Source organism: Oryctolagus cuniculus, chromosome 8 (assembly GCF_051225735.1).
Source record: "Oryctolagus cuniculus isolate XC-2025 breed Fujian yellow rabbit chromosome 8, ASM5122573v1, whole genome shotgun sequence".
NCBI classification, from domain to species: domain Eukaryota; kingdom Metazoa; phylum Chordata; class Mammalia; order Lagomorpha; family Leporidae; genus Oryctolagus; species Oryctolagus cuniculus.
In genome coordinates this window covers 106,271,143-106,289,597 of record NC_142874.1, presented here as the reverse complement: position 1 = coordinate 106,289,597, position 18,455 = coordinate 106,271,143, and the positions used below count along the sequence as shown (strand labels likewise).

The 18,455-nt window shown below is 42.5% G+C and overlaps 1 protein-coding gene across 11 annotated transcripts in view; it reads right to left on the bottom strand.

Moving 5' to 3' along the window:
- FAM13A (family with sequence similarity 13 member A) overlaps positions 1–18,455 on the bottom strand; it is a 388,793-nt gene that overhangs the window by 125,044 nt on the left and 245,294 nt on the right. For all 11 annotated transcript variants that reach the window (XR_016212400.1, XM_070047870.2, XM_070047871.2 and 8 more), the window contains one exon: positions 4,818–4,981. Coding sequence is in view for 10 of the 11 variants with exons in the window: in XM_070047870.2 (XP_069903971.2) it covers positions 4,818–4,981 (164 nt within the window). In the remaining variant the exon portion in view is untranslated. The remainder of the gene's footprint in view (positions 1–4,817; positions 4,982–18,455) is intronic.

Below are 18,455 nucleotides of genomic sequence, written 5' to 3'. Positions count from 1 at the left end.
TTGGATAAGTAAAAAATGATGTAACCAACAAACATGAGTTTTTATTTCATGGGATGCGTCCTTGACATAATTCCTATAAAGTAATTTGGAGGCCAGTATCTGTGCTAGCCCTTGTCACCTGGCCACTTGTCTCAGTTTTTAAATTAGAGAACTTTAAGACAGCTAAGAGGGTGGCTGTTTAGTTTAGCAGTTGACACTTGCATTCCATGGCAGAGGGCAAGAGTTTGAATCCTGGCTCCACTCCCAATTCCAGCTTCCTGCTGCTGCTCACTCTGAATCGCAGCAGGTGACAGCTTAAGTGGTTGGGTCCCTGCCACCTCTGGGGAGACCTGGATTGAGTTCTTCAGCTTTAGCCTGGCACAGCCCTGGCTCGTGCGGGCAGTTTGGGGAATCTTTCTGTCTCTCTTTTATTCTACCTCTCAAACAATAAGACACTTTTATAAAGGGGCTTTTAAAAAAATAAAAAGGCCTGGTGTTTTGTGTCTGCTCCTTCATTGTGTCTTTAACTTTTCCTCACTGGTATAGACTAATTCCTCTGCTGATTCTAACCCGAAGTCTACTATGTGGACGGTGCACCACACTACTAGGGAGAGTAGTTTGTGCACATACCTTATACCATGAAGTATACCCTTGTGCTTGTGGATGGCCCAAACTCTTCTTGCTTAAGATTTATCTTAAAGGCAGAGCAACACACACACACAGAGGAGAGAGAGAGACAGACAGACAGACAAAGACAAATATTGCATCTGCTAGTTCACTCCCCAAATGGCCACAACAGCCAGGGCTAGGCCAGGCTGAAGCCAGGAGTCAAGAATTCTATCAGGGTCTCCCATGTAGGTGGCATACTCAGTACTTGGGCCATCTTCTGCTGCTCTCCCAGGCACATTAGCAGGGCGTTGGATCAGAAGCAGAGCAGCTAGGACTCCAACCTACACACTGATACGGGCATCGCAAGCAGCAGCTTAACTGGCTGCTCACAAGGGCAGCTCTGGCCCAAACTGTCTTACCTGGTATGTCGCTACCTGGATTTCCCCCGGAAGCCCTTGTTCTGTCACCCCATGGCTTCCTGGTGCTGCACATTAAGCATATGAACCTGCCTCCACTGCCTTAATTATATTTCATACCCTAATCAAACAAACAAACATAAAAAGACCCTTGCTGGATGGAGTACTCTGAGCAATGGCTCTGCCTTCCCTTCAAGAGCCAAAGACTTGTCCTCACACCTTCATTCTCAGGGCCCCTCAGTGACCCGAGAGGGGTGCTTACTTCTCGCTGGGTTACTCCATAGCCTTTGCGCTGATCCCCCCATACCTCTGTTCCCTTCCTTTTTGTAAGAGATTTATTTATTCGAATGGCAATTACAGAGAGAGAGAGAGAGACAGAGAGAGAGATAGAGAGAGAATGAAAATATGAATCAGTCTTCCATCACTGGTCCCAAACACCTGCAATAGCCAGGTTGGGACAGACTGAAGCCAGGAGCCAGGGGCTTCTGGGCCTCCTTCATGGGTTCAGGGGTCCATGCACTTGCTTCCATTGCTTTCCCACAGGCATCTGAAGGAAGCTGGATTGGAAATGTAGCAGCCAGGACTCTCTGAGATGCCAGTATCACAAGTGGTGGCTTTACCTGCTATGCTACCATGCAGGCCCCTTACTGTTCCCTTTAATGCTGCCTTCAGCACTGTTGTTACAGCATCTTCTGCAAGATACAGGTCTGTTTATATAATTTGCTTTCTTTTATTCCTGCAATCACACTCGGACATTTTTCAAGAGAAAAACCCAAACTCCCTGATACAGGACACGGCTTTCACGATCTGATGGCTCCACTTGGCCTTCTCACCCACCTTGACCCTCCCCTCACACCACACCTGCTACTCCACACGCCCTCTTCCAAACTGCCCCACACAAGTGGTTTTTCTCTCACCTTCTCTCTGTCTCTACGCTCATACACTTCTGCTTAGCCTGCTAACTTCAGTTTGAAAGCTTCCTCTTTCTGGAACATTCTCTGACCCTCCTCACCCTGCAGGGAGCTGTGCCCCTCCCCTGTCCTCAGTCTGCGCCCTGTGATATGCATTTGATGTTTCTCAGGGTAGTGCCTGAATCTTGTTTATGGTTTTATCACTGGACCATTTCACAGAGCCTGGCATATAACCGGCACTTAGGGAGCATGTCTTTAATTACTGAATTTTTATTTCACTTTTCTTCAGTCTCTCCCAGCATTAAGACTTACATCTCTTTAGCAAAGGCCACATGTGTAGATCTGAAAGCGTAATTACCTGTTGGAGGAATCAACACTGTAACTGCTCCCAAACCTCCCTCCTCCTATCTGTCCTGCACACTGAGGCAGGATGACTTGTCCTAAGGTGCCAGCTCCTAATGGTAGCCCACCCTGCCCACCCAGCTCAAGCTTGGCTTGGTTTCCTCCACCTGACGGCTGCACCTGGGCTTCTGCTGTCTCAGTTCCTTTGCGTCTGCCTGTAAGGCGCTTGTCTGAATCTTCAGACTCACTCCTGCTCCCGAGGTCTGGGCCCAGGCATCCCCCAAGCACTCAGGCTAAGACAATCTTCAAGTCAGTCTATCCCACTACCCTGCTGCACTTTCTTAGTGTCCCTCTTTCACTAGGGCCCCAGTCGCCTGCCACGCCGGCTGCTTTTCACTGTGTCTCTGTACTGCCTTCCTCATTACAGCGTCAGATTCACACACAGAGGCCCACTGCTTGCCTCACCGTGCATCATCTGTCTTCAGGCAGTCCTGGAACCCCAGCACAACTGCCGATGCTCCTTCAAGGAATGAGAGACTGAAGGCGAAAATACTGCCGAGCTTTCCAGGCCCGTGATGACCTGGCCTCGCTCCACTGCTCCAGCCGGATCACCAGTGGACTCTGGTTTGCTGTTTCAAAAATGCCTATTATGCTTCCTAACCAAGCCTGTCATCAACATCATCTTCTTTCTCTTCCTATCAAAGTTACCTTCATCTTTCAAGATCCAGCTCAAATTTTACCCCTCTTTATTTTTTGGGCAAAAGATTTATGTATTTATTTGAAAGACAGAGAGAGAGAGAAAGAGAGAGAGAGAGAGAGATCGAACTGCAGTCCATCAGCAGGGAGTTGCATCAGAAGCGGAGCAGCTTGGACGCAGACCAGTGCCCATATAGGATGCTGGCATCACAGCTTGTGGCTTAACCTGCTGAGCCACAATGCCAACTCCTACACCCATCCTTCAAGGCAATCCAAAGTGCAAGCTCCTCATCTATGTGAACAGATGTCATCTCTTTAATATCATCAATGTCTTTACATTTGTATAGCTCTTTAATTCTTGTAATAGGCTATTTTTTATTTTAAAAGTATTTATTAGTTACAATAAAAGATAAAAAATTCTCCTGCCAGAGCCGCAGCTCAATAGGCTAATCCTCTGCCTGCAGCGCTGGCACCCTGGGTTCTAGTCCCGGTCCGGGCGCTGGATTCTGTCCCGACTGCTCTTCCAGTCCAGCTCTCTGCTGTGGCCCGGGAGCACAGTGGAGGATGGCCCAAGTGCTTGGGTCCTGCACCCACATGGGAGACCAGGAGAAGCACCTGGCTCCTGGCTTCAGATCAGCGCAGTGCGCTGGCCACAGCAGCCATTGAGGGGTGAACCAACAGAAAAGGAAGACCTTTCTCTCTGTCTCACTGTCCACTCTGCCTGTCAAAAAAAAATTCTCAAAAGAAAAAAATTCTTCATGCTAGGAACAAACAAGATTCAGGTGCACTTTACTGGTCTATGAGAACTGCATGCCTTTCTCATCTCGTGTGCTGGAGAAGTTTGCTGTTGGGTACAGTGTGCAACACAGTGGTTAAAAAGCAATGGTCAAAAGGAGATTGCAAAAGCTGGTACCTGCGCCAGTTCTGATACCTGCTTCAAACTGCATATCATGTTTTCCACTGAACATATTTGCTTCATAGACAGATATCACAGACTTCACATATAAACTCGTTTTTCTTGAAAACAGGAACACTGATTTAACAAAATGTGGGATTCATGACAAGGATCATAAAATGAAGAAGAGTATATTATTATGTATGTGGTATAATTCAATGAAGCAATATGATAACTATATACCAAATAATGTGCAACCCACACAAATTTCTACTCTACTGATATCCATGAATAAGAGAAAAGGTGATAGTTGTCTACATCTTATTTCACTTCACACATTGATCTCTAGTTCTATCAGTTTTGTGGTAAATGTCAGGATCTCTTCTTTTTCATGGCTGAGTAATATTCCATCACATATACATAGCACATTTTCTTTATCTAGAAATCAGTTGATAGACATCTAGGCAGACTCCATATCCTTGCTATTGTGAATTGGGCTGCTATTAACATAAGAATGCAGATATCTCATATGCTGACTTAATTTCCTTTGGATATATTCCTTGTAGTTGGATAGCTGGGGTGCAGAGTAGATCCATTTTTAATTTTTTGGCAGAATCCTCATACTAGTTTCCACAGTGGTTGATCTAGTTTGCACTCTACTAACACTGTGTTGGGGTCCCCTTTTCTCCCAAAAAGTAACTCTTCACCAGTAGCTATGAGCGCAGTACAGTCCTCTTGGTGAAACGACTTTTTCCCCATAGACACAAAATAATGATTCTTATCTATCTTGTGAGGAGAACTATTACTTGGAAAGTTCTCAAAAGAGACTGGATTTTAGACATTTTTACCGAGTGATACCTATGGGCTCCAGCAGTGCATACACATACACACAGCTGAGTGTGTGGGCCTCTGCATCAGAGCAGATAGATAATGCAACACACATCGTGTAGATAAAGGAAACATGCCAACCTGGACCGCCGCTTGGCACCCCGCGCGTCCTCTGTGGAGGTTACGTTGTCCATGCTGGGTTTTCTGCGGCTCAGCCACAAGCCAACCTGAGACGCACCATCAGAGAGCAGTGCTTGTGGCACCCTGTGACCCTGAATGCATCCCTCGCTCCTGGACTTTGGGATCTGAAAATAAAATTGTAAAAAAAGGATTAAAGATCTAAATCTTCCTATGTTGGATCATTCTCTCCCTTTTTTATTCTATCAGTTAGTATTAGCAGACACTAGTCTTGTTTGTGTGATCCCTTTGACTCTTAGACCTATCAGTGTGATCAATTGTGAACTGAAATTGATCACTTGGACTAGTGAGATGGCATTGGTACATGCAACCTTGATGGGATTGTATTGGAATCCCTTGGCACGTTTCTAACTAAACCATTTGGGGCAAGTCCAATTGAGCATGTCCAAAATTGTACATCTCCTCCCTCTCTTATTCCCACTCTTATATTTAACAGGGATCCATCACTTTTCAGTTAAATTTAAACACCTAAGAATAACTCTGTTAATTACAGAGTTCAACCAATAATAGTACTAGAACAACAACCAAAAAATACTAAAAGGTATAAAGTATTACATTCCGGGATACAAAGCAGACTCATAGAATGGCAGATGTCCTAAGTAGCACTCTGGCCTTAGAATCAGCCCTTAAGGCATTCGGATCTGGCTGAAGAGCCCATGAGGGTATTTTAGGCATGGAAAGACAAGACACTCTGGCAAGACAAAACAAAACAAACACCTAAATGAAAGATCTCTGCGAGTGAGATCCCAGTGGAAAGAACAGGGTCATCAAAGAAGGAGGTACCTTTCTCTGAAGGGAGGAGAGAATTTCCACTTTGACTATGACCCTGTCAGAATAAGATCAAAGTCGGTGAACTCAAAAGGCTTCCATAGCCTTGGAAACTCATGACTAGAGCCTAGGGAGATTACTGATGCCATAAACAAGAGTGTCAAATTGTTAAGTCAACAACAGGAGTCACTGTGTACTTACTTCTCATGTGGGATCTGTCCTTAATGTGTTGTCCAATGTGAAGTAATGCTGTAACTAGTACTGAAACAGTATTTTACACTTTGTGTTTCTGTGTGGGTGCAAACTGATGAAATAGTTATTTAATATATACTAAATTGATCTTCTGTATATAAAGGTAATTGAAAATGAATCTTGATGTGAATGGAATGGGAGAGGGAGTGGGAGATGGGAGGGGTGCGAGTGGGAGGGAAGTTATGGGGGGGAAGCCACTGTAATTCATAAACTGTATTTTGGTAAATGTATATTTCCTAAATAAAAGTTAAAAAAATTAAAAAAAAATCTAAATCTACAACCTGACACCATCAAATTATTAGAGAACATCGGAGAAACCCTGCAAGATATAGGCACAAGCAAAGACTTCTTGGAAAAGACCCTGGAGGCACAGGCAGCCAAAGCCAAAATTAACAATTGGGATTGCATCAAATTGAGAAGTTTCTATACTGCAAAAGAAACAGTCAGGAAAGTGAAGAGGCAACCAACAGAATGGGAAAAAAATATTTGCAAACTATGCAACTGATAAAGGTTTAATAATCAGAATCTACAAAGAAATCAAGAAACTCCACAACAACAAAACAAACAACTCAAGAGACGGGCCAAGGACCTCGTTAGACATTTTTCAAAAGAGGAAATCCAAATGGACAACAGACACATGAATAAATGTTCAGAATCACTAGCAATCAGGGAAATGCAAATCAAAACCACAATGAGGTTTCACCTCACCCAGGTTAGGATGACTCACATACAGAAATCTACCAACAACAGATGCTGGCGAGGATGTGGGGAAAAAGGGACACTAACCCACTGTTGGTGGGAATGCAAACTGGTAAAGCCACTATGGAAGTCAGTTTGGAGATTCCTCAGAAACCTGAATATAACCCTACCATACAACCCAGCCATCCCACTCCTTGGAATTTACCCAAAGGAAATTAAATTGGCAAATAAAAGAGCTGTCTGTACCTCAATGTTTATTGCAACTCAATTCACAATAGCTAAGACCTGGAATCAAGCTAAGTGCCATCAACAGTAGACTGGATAAAGAAATTGTGGGATATGTACTCTATAGAGTACTACACAGCAGTAAAAAAAACAAGGAAATCCAGCCATTTGCAACAAAATGGAAGAATCTTGCAAAACATCATGCTAAGTGAATTAAGCCAGTCCCAAAGGGACAAATGTCATATGTTCTCCCTGATCGGTGACAACTAACCGAGCACCAAAAAGGAAACCTGTTGAAGGGAAATGGACACTATGAGAAACAAAGACTTGATCAGCCCTTATCCTGACTGTCGAGGAACAACTTACTACTTTATTCCTTTTAGTATTTTTTTGTTCTACTTAATGCTATTGATTGAACTCTTTAATTAACACACAATTATTCTTAGGTGTTTAAATTTAACTGAAAAGTGATCCCTGTTAAATATGAGTGGGAATAAGAGAGGGAGGAGATGTACAGTTCAGCACATGCTCAATTGGATTTACCTCTAATGGTAGAGTTAGAAACATGCCAGGGGATTCCAATCTCGGTAGTCAAAGTGATCAATTTCAGTTTATAATTGATCATAATGATAGGATTAAGAGTCAAAGGGATCACATAAACAAGACTAGTGTCTGCTAAAACTAACTGACAGAATTAAAAAGGGAGAGAATGATCCAACATGGGAAGTGGGATACACATCAGACTCATAGAATGGCAGATGTCCTAAACAGCACTCTGGCCTCAGAATCAGCCCTTAAGACATTTGGATCTGGCTAAAAAGCCCATGAGAGTATTTCAGGCATGGAAAGCCAAGACACTGTGGGGAAAAAAAAATGAATGACTTAAATGAAAGATCTCTGTGAGTGAGATCCCAGCGGAAAGAATGGGCCATCAAAGAAGAGGTACCTTTCTCTGAAGGGAGGAGAGAACTTCCACTTTGACTATGATCTTGTCTAAATAAGATCGGAGTTGGCAAACTCAAGAGGCGTCCATAGCCTTGGCAACTCATGACAAGAGCCTAGGGTGATTACTGATGCCATAAATAAGATGTCAATTGTTAAATCAACAACAGGAGTCATGGTGCACTTACTCCCCATGTAGGATCTCTGTCATTAATGTGTTGTACTATGTGAATTAATAGTATAACTAGTACTCAAACAGTACTTTCTACTTTGTGTTTCTGTGTGGGTGCAAACTATTGAAATCTTTACTTAGTATGTACTAAATTGATCTTCTGTATCTAAAGAGAATTGAAAATGAATCTTGATGTGAGTGTGATGGGAGAGGGAGTTGGAGATGGGATGGTTGCGGGTGTGAGGGAGGTTATGGGGGGAAAAGCCGCTATAATCCAAAAGTTGTACTTTGGAAATTCATATTTATTAAACAAAAGTTAAAAACAAACAAATAAATAAATAAAAGGATTGGAGAAGGTCATAGAGCAAAATACATTAGAGTCATTTTTTTTAACTTAAAAAAAACTATTTCATTTATTTGAAAGTCAGTGTTGTACAGAGAGAGGAAGAATCAGAGAGAGATTTTCCAATCGCTGGTTCATTCCCAAATGGCCACAATAGTCGGAGCAGGGCCAGGCCAAAGCCAGGAGCCAAGAGCTCCATGCAGGACTCCCACGTGGATGGCAGGGGCCCACCTACCCAGGACATTTTCTGCTGCCTTCCCGGGTGCACTGTGCCATAATACTAGCCCTGGAAATCTTTTAAATTAAGTTACTGAAGGAAGATAATTTGTTCCAATTTATTAACAATCCAATGGATTAACCCATCAGGAAAACACCATGCGAAGCGTGGAACAGAAAATACATCTAAAAACTATTTTATAGCACAGGGCAGGGAAGATGCCCACATTTGCAAGGGAAACTTTTTAAAAAAGATTGATTTATCTTGAAAGGCAGAGGTACACCGAGAGAGAGAGGGAAAGAGGGATAGAGAGAGGGAGAGAGAAAGAGATAGCGGGAGAGAGAGAAAGGGAAAGAGAGCGCTTCTATCTGTTAGTTCACTCCCCAGATGGCTGCAATGGCCAGGCTGGCCAGGCAGACGTGGAGACTCCTATGTGGGTGGCAGGAACCCAAGCACTTGGGCATCCTTGCTGCTTTCCCAGGCACATTAGCAGGGAGCTGGATGGGAAGTAGAGCAGCTGGGACTTGAACCAGCAACCTTACGGGATGCTGGCATCACAGGTGGCAGCTTAACCCTCTACGCCACAGTGCTGGTCCCCCAAGGGGAACTTTCAAGTCACCATGAACCCATACTCCTCCCTGGGATTCTGACACAAAGGTTCCACAGGCTCCCTTCTTCTTAGAAGCCTGACTCTATATTAGAGAAAGGATTGTGAATCCATGAGGCTGGCAAGCTGAGTGAAGGGCAGAACACAGCTGGAAAGAGATGAGACAGAAAGCATGCAGCCCACTGAAATATAGGGTGTTGGGGCAGAAGTCCAGAAACACACTACCCCAGCCAGTGAAATACACGCAAGTGTGCTGATTCTTTCCATTCTGATATTCTCGTGCAGGCTGAAGTACGGTGTAATAAATATTTGGTTAAGGAGTAGGTGGGGGGCTGGCGCTGTGGCGTAGTGGGTAAAGCCATGGCCTACAATGCTGGCTTCCCATATGGCGCCGGTTTGAGTCCCAGCTGCTCCACTTCCAATCCAGCTCTCTGCTGTGGCCTGGGACATCAGAAGATGGCCCAAGTCCTTGGGTCCCTGCACCCACATGAGAGATCCAGAAGAAGCTCCTGGCTCCTGTTTTTCAATTGGCACAGCTCAGGCCATTGTGGCCAGTTGGAGAGTGAACCAGTGGATGGAAGACCTCTCTCTCTCTCTCTCTCTCTCTGTGCCTCTCTGTGTAACTCTGACTTTCAAATAAATAAATCTTTAAAAAAAAAAAAAAAAAAAAGAGGCCGGCGCTGTGGCTCACTAGGGCAATCCTCGCCTGCGGCACCAGCACCCCGGGTTCTAGTCATGGTTGGGGTGCTGGATTCTGTCCCGGTTGCTCCTCTTCCAGTTCAGCTCTCTGCTGTGGCCCAGGAAGGCAGTGGAGGATGGCCCAAGTGCTTGGGGCCTGCACTCACATGGGAGGCCAAGACAAAGCACCTGGCCATGGCGGCCATTTAGGGGGTGAACCAATGGAAAAGGAAGACATTTCTCTCTGTCTCTCTCTAACTCTGCCTGTCAAAAAAAAAAAAAAAAAAAAAGAAACTCCCACTCTTGCTCCTTCATTTTAACCACAAAGTCTAGCCAGGGTCTGGATCCATTCATAAATACTTCTTGTCACACAACACACTTTTCACTGTAGCTACTTCCAAGACACTAACCATTGAAGAGACTAGATAACAGATAATGGGAAAAAGTGATGTGAGGATAAATGTAAACATCAGATAAATTCATGCCTCTATGAAGATTACATAACATACAAGTATGTATACAAATTTATGATATAAAATTAAAAATAAATTTTAAGAATGCATGAACATAATTTGGAGAAGTTAGTTACATTTAGCGTAGAACAAAGCAAGCACTAAATATCATTCAGCTTTTATTTTTATCATTAAATTTGCCCAAATCTGGTGATTGTTGATTGTTCAGGGTTATATATCTGCAAAGCATTTATAAGCTTATGAAAATCAAGAAAGGAAATTTTTTGTAAGTTACAAACATTATAAACTTACAAAAATGCACCTATAATCCATATATATAGTCATATTTGCTAAGAGTATTTTTCCCAATGCAAATAAAAGTCACACATGTTTATTATGTATAACATCTTATTTTGAAATATGAGGGTATTTGGAAAAGTTTTAGGAAAATGGAATTTAAAGTTTATTTTTGGTGCAAGATTTCTTTTGAAGTTCATGCACACAAGTTCTTGAAAAATTTCATGGAAAATGAGCACATGAAAATGCTGTGCATGGATTTCAGGTTTTTAATGTCAAACATTTTTTACTTCAATTTTCCAGTAAAATGTATGTACCCATAGTGGAATGGTTCAATAGAGCTAATTAAAACATGTATTACTTCATAAATTCATTTTTTTGTGTCAAGAACATTTAAAATCTATTCTCTTAGTGATTATCAAGTATTCCAAGATGAGGCCAGCATTGTGGTGTAGTGCCTATGACATTGGCATCCCATACAGTACTAGTTCATGTCTCAGCTACTCTAGCTTCCTGCTAATGGCCTGGAAAAAGCAGTGGGAGATGGCCCAATGCTTGGGTCACCCATTTGGGAGACCTGGATGAAGCTCCTGGCTTCTAGCTTCAGCCTGGCCCAGCACTAGCCATTGTGACCATCTGGGGAATGAAATAGCAGATGGAAGTTCTTTCTTTCTCTGGCTCTTCTTCTCTCTGTAACTCTTTCAAATAAATAAATAAACCTTGAAAAAATGCCAAGATTACTTTTTAAAGAAATATTCAAATAAAGAGCAAAAGAACATGAAAATAGATGCTATTATATTTTTCATAAAAGGATTCCTTTTGCATGTGATTACTTCTCATAACAGTAGACATCGACCTGACACCATCAAATTATTATAGAATACTGGGGAAATCCTCAAAGACTTTGGCATAGGCAAAGAGGTCTTGGAAAAGACCCAGCAGCACGGGCAATCAAAGCCAAAATTGACAAATGGGATTACATCAAATTGAGAAGATTCCACACTGCAAAAGAAACACTCAGCAAAGAGACAACTGACAGAATGGGAGAAATTATTTGCAAACTATGCAACTGACAAAGGATTAATATCCAGAATATATAAAAAGATCAAGAAACTCAACAACCACAAAACAAACAATCCAGTTAAAAAATGGGCAAAGGACTTTAACAGACATTTTTCAAAAGAGGAACTCCAAATGGCCAAAAGACACATGAAAAAAATGCTCAAAATCACCAGCTATCAGGGAAATGCAAATCAAAACTACAATGAGGTTTCACCTCTCCCCAGTTAGAATGGCTTTCATACAGAAAATCAACAAACAACAAATGCTGGCAAGGATGTGGGGAAACAGGTACCCTAATCCATTGTTGGTGAGAATGCAAGCTGGTATTGCCACTGTGGCAGACAGTATGGAGATTTCTCAGAAATCTGAATATACACCTACCATATGATCCAGCCATTCCACTCCTGAAAATTTACCCAAAGGAAATGAAATCAGCATATGAAACAGTTATCTGTACCCACACGTTTATTGCAGCTCAATTCACAATAGCTAAGATATGGTATCAACCCAGATGCCTGTGAACTGAAGACTGGATAAAGAAATTATGGGACATGTACACCATGGAATACTACACAGTGGTCAAAAAAATGAAATTCTGTCATTTGCAACAAAATGGATGCAACTGGAAAACATTATACTTAGTGAAATAAGCCAGTCCCAAAAAGACAAATACCATATGTTCTCTCTGATCTGTGGTAACTAATAGAGTACTTAAAAGGTAATCTACAGAAGTAAAATTGACACTTTGAGATGTGAAGACTTTGAACAGCCCTTGTCTTGACTGCTGAGGAACAGGAGGAACAGTGTTTTTTTTTTTTTTTTTTTTTTGTATTATTTGTTGAACTCTGTACTTAGTGTAGGGTTAATCTTAAGTGTATAAAGTTAATTTAAAATAGATCTTAGTAAAAAATAAGAATAGGAATAGGAGGAGGCAGCGGAAGAAGGGTGGGAGTGCAGATGGGAGGGAGAGTAGGTTGGGAAGAATCACTATGTTCCTAAGTTTGTATTTATGAAATACGTGAAGTATGTGTGCCTTAAATAAACTGCTTCTGTGGGGAAAAAACAATATAGCCACCTCTTGGGTAGAAAATTATTTGGGGGCCAGCACTGCAGCGCAGTATGTTAATCTTCCACCTGTGGCACCGGCATCCCATATGGGTGCCAGTTCTAGTCCCAGTTGCTCCTCTTTTGATCCATCTGTCTGCTAATGGCCAGGGACAACAATGGAAGATGATCCAAGTGCTTGGGCCCCTGCATCCACATGGGAAGCCTGGAGGAGGCTCCTAGCTTCTGGCTTTGGATCGGCTCAGCTCCAGCCATTGTGGCCATTTGGGGAGTGAACCAACAGATGGAAGACTTCGTCTGTCTGTCTCCCCCCCGCCCCAACTGTCTATAACTCTGCCTCTCAAATAAATAAAAATCTCTTTAAAAAAAAAAAAAGAAACTTAATCATATGTCTAGTGTTTAGGAGGTAGCCCTAGTGAGAAGTCTGCTGGGTCATTGACGATGTGATTATAAAAGCCCTAGTCAGGCCCAGCCTCTCTCTCTGGCTCATCATGTGATCTTCCTCTGCATGGCTCCCCCATCACCACCCACCTTCCTCACAGAGGCCAATCCAAAGGACCATCAGTCTTGAACTTTGAACACTGGGAGTTACATAAACCTCTGCTCTTTAAAAATCTAGCTGCTTGGGTATTTCATTATAATAACAAAAAGCTGAGTAGTACAGTAAATAAGCTCTTCTTTAAAAAGTTTGATTTTGATTTCTAATATAGAATATTAAAAGTCAACTTGCTTTTACTTTAAAGAAAAAGTACCTGACTAAAGACACAAGTTTAGACTACTGTGGAGGTACAGAGTCAGAGGATCTATGTCCAAAACCTGGGTTTGCCATTCACCATCTGAGCCAACTTGGACAAGTTACTTAATGTGTACACCTATATTTTCTCTTCTTTCCTTCAAATGAAAACTACTTTTTCCACCATGAGATAACTTCGTAAAGCTCTGGCACTGGTATATGGCCCTTATGTTTCAGTATGATTCAACACCCATTTTTTTTTTTTTTTAATTTGGTCAGTCATAGGGCCTGACCTTGGCAAAATGAAAGGGAGAAAATACAGAGGTGCCTTCAAAAAGTTCATGAAAAACACGTATTATGAAAAAAATACATACGCATTTCAAAAAATTTTTGTACCCAAATAAACTTACCTCTTTATTCCAAAAAAAGAATAGACATGAAAAATCAGTGAGAGAAGAGGAATAGGATTTCAAATTAATTTATAATCTCACATTTGCATTTAGTTCTCTCTGTTATAACGTAAACACAAGAGCAGTTTTTGGTAAACATTTCAAGGCCTTAAAATAAGGAGACAACATTTTTGGTTCCATAGTAAGTTGAGAGCTCTAAATTTCCATCCACCAATTTACATAAAGGTGACATATTCTGAAGTGAAGAAAGGGAATCTGCAGCTTACTCCACGCTGTCATTTAATTTCAAATGCCCTTTCCAACGCAAATCACCTACATGTCAGAAACTACATCAGCTGCGTTTTGTCTAAGAGTCTTTCAGTGATTATTTAATTTCTATGGAAACAACACAGACATGACTGTCATTAACCATGACCTGTAAAACATAAACTCATTATTTATACATCAAGGTAGTACAAAGATCTGAGCTGATGTACAGAATGTGAAAATATCACAAGTAGTTCATGAAAAAAGAGAATTATTAAGAAAAAATAGCTCAGTCATGGAGACTACCAGAACTGGGAAATATGCAGGCACATTTCAGAAGGAAAGTGTGTTTAAGGATGACTAATGGTATCTTCTGAAGATGTATCTTGAAGGCTATATTTTTGACTATGGACATGATAACTATAGGAAGAATGAAATAAATGTGACAAATTTTTAAAATCTGCTGTTTGAGTGATACAATTAATTTTAGTTCAAATGGATTAGCTTTGAGGAAAAAGAGAAGACTACTTTCTTTACTTCAGCTGGAATTGTGCTTTTAAGGAACAAATCATATGAACCAAAATAAAGTTTTACTACTCTCAGCCATGTAGATAGAAGGGACAGTTTTACTTTTCTGTCTATGGATATCCATTTAAGGGTCTATATAGGGTCCAGTGCTGTGGCGTAGTGGGTAAGGTTGTCACCTGCAGTGCCAGCATCCCAAATGGGAACTGGTTCAAGTCCTAGCTGCTCCACTTCCCATCTAGCTCTCTGCTATGCCCTGGGAAAGCAGTAGAGGATGGCCCAAGTCCTTGAGCCCCTGTGCTGAAGTGGGATACCTGGATTTGGATTGGCTCCTGGCTTTGGATTGGCCCAGCTCTGGCTATTGTGGTCATTTGGGGAGTAAACCAATGGATGGAAGACTTCTTTTTCTCTGTCTCTCTGTCTCTGCCTCTCTGTAACTCTTCCTTTCAAATACATAAATAAATAAATCTTTTTTTAAAAAAAAGTCTATATAGAGGCTGCCTTTGTGGCACAGTGGGTTAAGTTGACACCTGTAATGCCAGCATCCCATATGGGTGCTGGTTTAAGAACCCACTGCTCCACTTCTGATCCAGCTTCCTGTTAATGTGCCTGGGAAAGCAGCAGAAGTATTTGGGCCTTGCCACCCACAGGGGAGTTTAGGAAGAAGATCCTGGTTCCTTGTCTTGGCCCAGCCTATTCCATCCTGTTCTAGCCCCATCTTCTCTCTCTGTAACTCTGTCTTTCAAATATGTAAATAAGCAAATTTTTAAAAAAGATTTATTTTATTTATTTGAAAGACAGAGTTACATAGAGAGGTAGAGAGAGAGAGAGAGGTCTTCTATCCTCTGGTTCACTCCCCAGATGGCCGCAATGGCTGGGGCTGCGCAGATCTGAAGCCAGAGCCAGGAGCTTCTTCTGGGTCTCTCACATGGGTGCAGGGCCCCAAGGACTTGGGCCATCTTCTACTGCTTTCCCAGGCCATAGCAGAGAGCTGGATCGGAAGAGAAGCAGCTGGTACTATGGCACCCATATAGGATGCTGGTGCTTCAGGACAGGGCTTTAACCCACTGTGCCACAGCGCTGGCCCCAAACAAATCTTTTTTTTTTTTTTTTTTTTTGACAGGCAGAGTGGACAGTGAGAGAGACAGACAGACAGAAAGGTCTTCCTTTTGCCGTTGGTTCACCCTCCAATGGCCGCCGCAGCCGGCGCGCTGTAGCCGGCGTACCACGCTGATCCGATGGCAGGAGTCGGGTACTTATCTTGGTCTCCCATGAGGTGCAGGGCCCAAGCACTTGGGCCATCCTCCACTGCACTCCCTGGCCACAGCAGAGAGCTGGCCTGGAAGCAGGGCAACCGGGACAGAATCCGGCGCCCCGACCGGGACTAGAACCCAGTGTGCCGGCGCCGCAAGGCGGAGGATTAGCCTAGTGAGCCGTGGCGCCGGCCCCCCAAACCAATCTTTTTTTTTTTTTTAAGAGTCCTTATAGTTTGGTGTAGGTGCACACCCTACCTCCCTACCTTGGAGTTGGTGCTTTTCACCACCGACTCTCTGATGAAGAGCACAGTATTAGTCAGCCAAGGTCAAGCGTACAAGCAAGCACATCACAGTGTGGCCTCAGAAGCAATGGTTCTCATCCAGAGCCCATTTTGTCTGGAGACGTTTTTGGTTTTGGTTGTCACAAAGTGGGTGAGGGTATGTGCCACAGAACTGGCATGTGAAGAAACCAAGGATGTGACAACACATTCTACAGTGCACAGGATAGCCTGGCCACACACACACACAAGACAGTTGTGAGGTTCAAAATGCCAGCAGTGCCAAAGCTGAGAAGCCTTGTTGGAGAAGGAACAACAGGAGGACTCCCACATGGAAGCAACGTCTCTCTTTATATGCTTTTCTTCTAGTTCCATCTGTTCTTTCTGCAACTGGCATGTCAAGATGTGATGGCCCATGACCAGCTATGAGCTTAGCAGCAGTGGGCCAAAGAAGTCACTTAGGCTGCCTTGTATAGCCAAGAGTCGCAGTGGCTCTGTGAGGCTCGGCCAAGCTTGGCTGGGCCAAAGTCTTGCCAGTATAAATAGAGTGAATGTGCCCAGAGAGACCCACCTGTCACCCCCCTCACGTATCTGGCTGCAGCAGCAGGACAGCCAAGGGTGTGGGAAGGACTGGGAGGTAGCTTTCTCTTTCTGTCCGAGTGGTGGTATCCACTAGTTCACACCACACTTCATTTCCTCACTGTAGTCATTTCTTCAGTCTTTTACTAACTGTACACTTGAAGGTGAAACCCATAAATCCCCAAAACCATCTAAGGGAAAAGGCTTGACTCTTAAGAATTCTGCCATTGGCGATTTGAGATAAGGATCTAGGTACATGCTACGTGACTGATGTACACAACCAGGAGACAAACAATCCCAGGAATCTTACACAGAGGACATTCCATGCATGTACCTGCAGGTATGGAGTGACTCTCGCTGTGGCAATCTGAGCTACTTTGATACCTAAGATGTCACAGGAACAGAAACAAAATAACGTCCTACAAGAATCTAAGATTAGAAAACCATTCCATACGTTGGTGCTGCTACTGTTGTAAACATTTATCGAACACTTACTCTGTGTCAGACATGGCTCTGAGAAATTTCCATTAACCAACACATTTAATTCTCACAATAGCTCAGGGAGGCAAGAATAATTACTATTACCAGAAAATAAGAGGAAGAAATGGAGACACAAAGAGTTCAAATTATTTTGCCCAATGAGTGAGTAGCAAAGCTAAAGTTAGAAGCCAGATAAGGTTCAGTACCTGTCCTTAACCAGTATTCTGTACATTTAATTTCATGTTCAATGTTGGGACTGCAAGAAGAAATGGCATTTTTAGAAGATAGTCATGCTACTCTTACAATGCAACCCCTTGAACTTTCTTTTCTTTACATTAACCTTGCTGGTACCTGCTGAGCCATTCTTGGAATGTAGCCTTGGGAACAATGTGTTCATAGTGTTTTTATTTATAACAGGACAAAACTGCAAGCATTCTAACCAACCAGATTACTATAGCAGTTAAAGTATGGTGTATTCATATGATGAATGATTATTCAGACATTAAAGTTTTTTTAATGAGACTGGGAAGTAGTTTAGTTATGAGACATAGTACAATATAAGCTTATTAAACAAATAAAAACGCTGATCTATGGAGTTAGATATATAGCTCCAATAAAACAAGTATCGTTACCATATTTTTAAAAATTTTTACTTATTTTTCATCTTATCTGGAGGGCAGATAGAAACAGAGGAAAGTGAAGAAAGGGGTAGGGGGAGGGAGAGAGAAAGGAAAAGAGAGAAATCTTCCATCTGCTGGTTCACTCCCCAAATGCACATATCAGCAGAGGTTGGGCCAGGTCAAAGTCAGGAGCAGCAACTCCCAGGGGTGGCAGGTGCCCAACTACTTGAGTCATTATAGGCTGTCTAGCAGGAAGCTGGACTCAGGAGCAGAGCTGGGACTCATACCAGACACTTCAATATGGGATGTGGGCATCCTAAGCTGGGCTTAACCACTGAGCCTAAGGCCCATCCCATCGTTACTTTACTTAAAGCACACATGAATTAATTTCAAAAGTCTAAAAACAATCCTATCATCTTCAACACTAGCTTTTAAGATTATTTCATCTTTAAAAACTCAACAAGGAACACAGGAGAAGAAAAATAGTTCCGTGATAGAAGGCACTGATTTACTCTGATAGACTGAAATCACTGATAAGAGACCAAAAAAAGTTACATGCCTCAGATTTAACTTTTTTTTTTTTTTGGATTTATGTATTTATTTGAAAGGCAGAGTTACTGAGATAAGGGGGCGGGGAGAGGGAGAGAGATTGAATCTTCCATCTGCACGCTCACT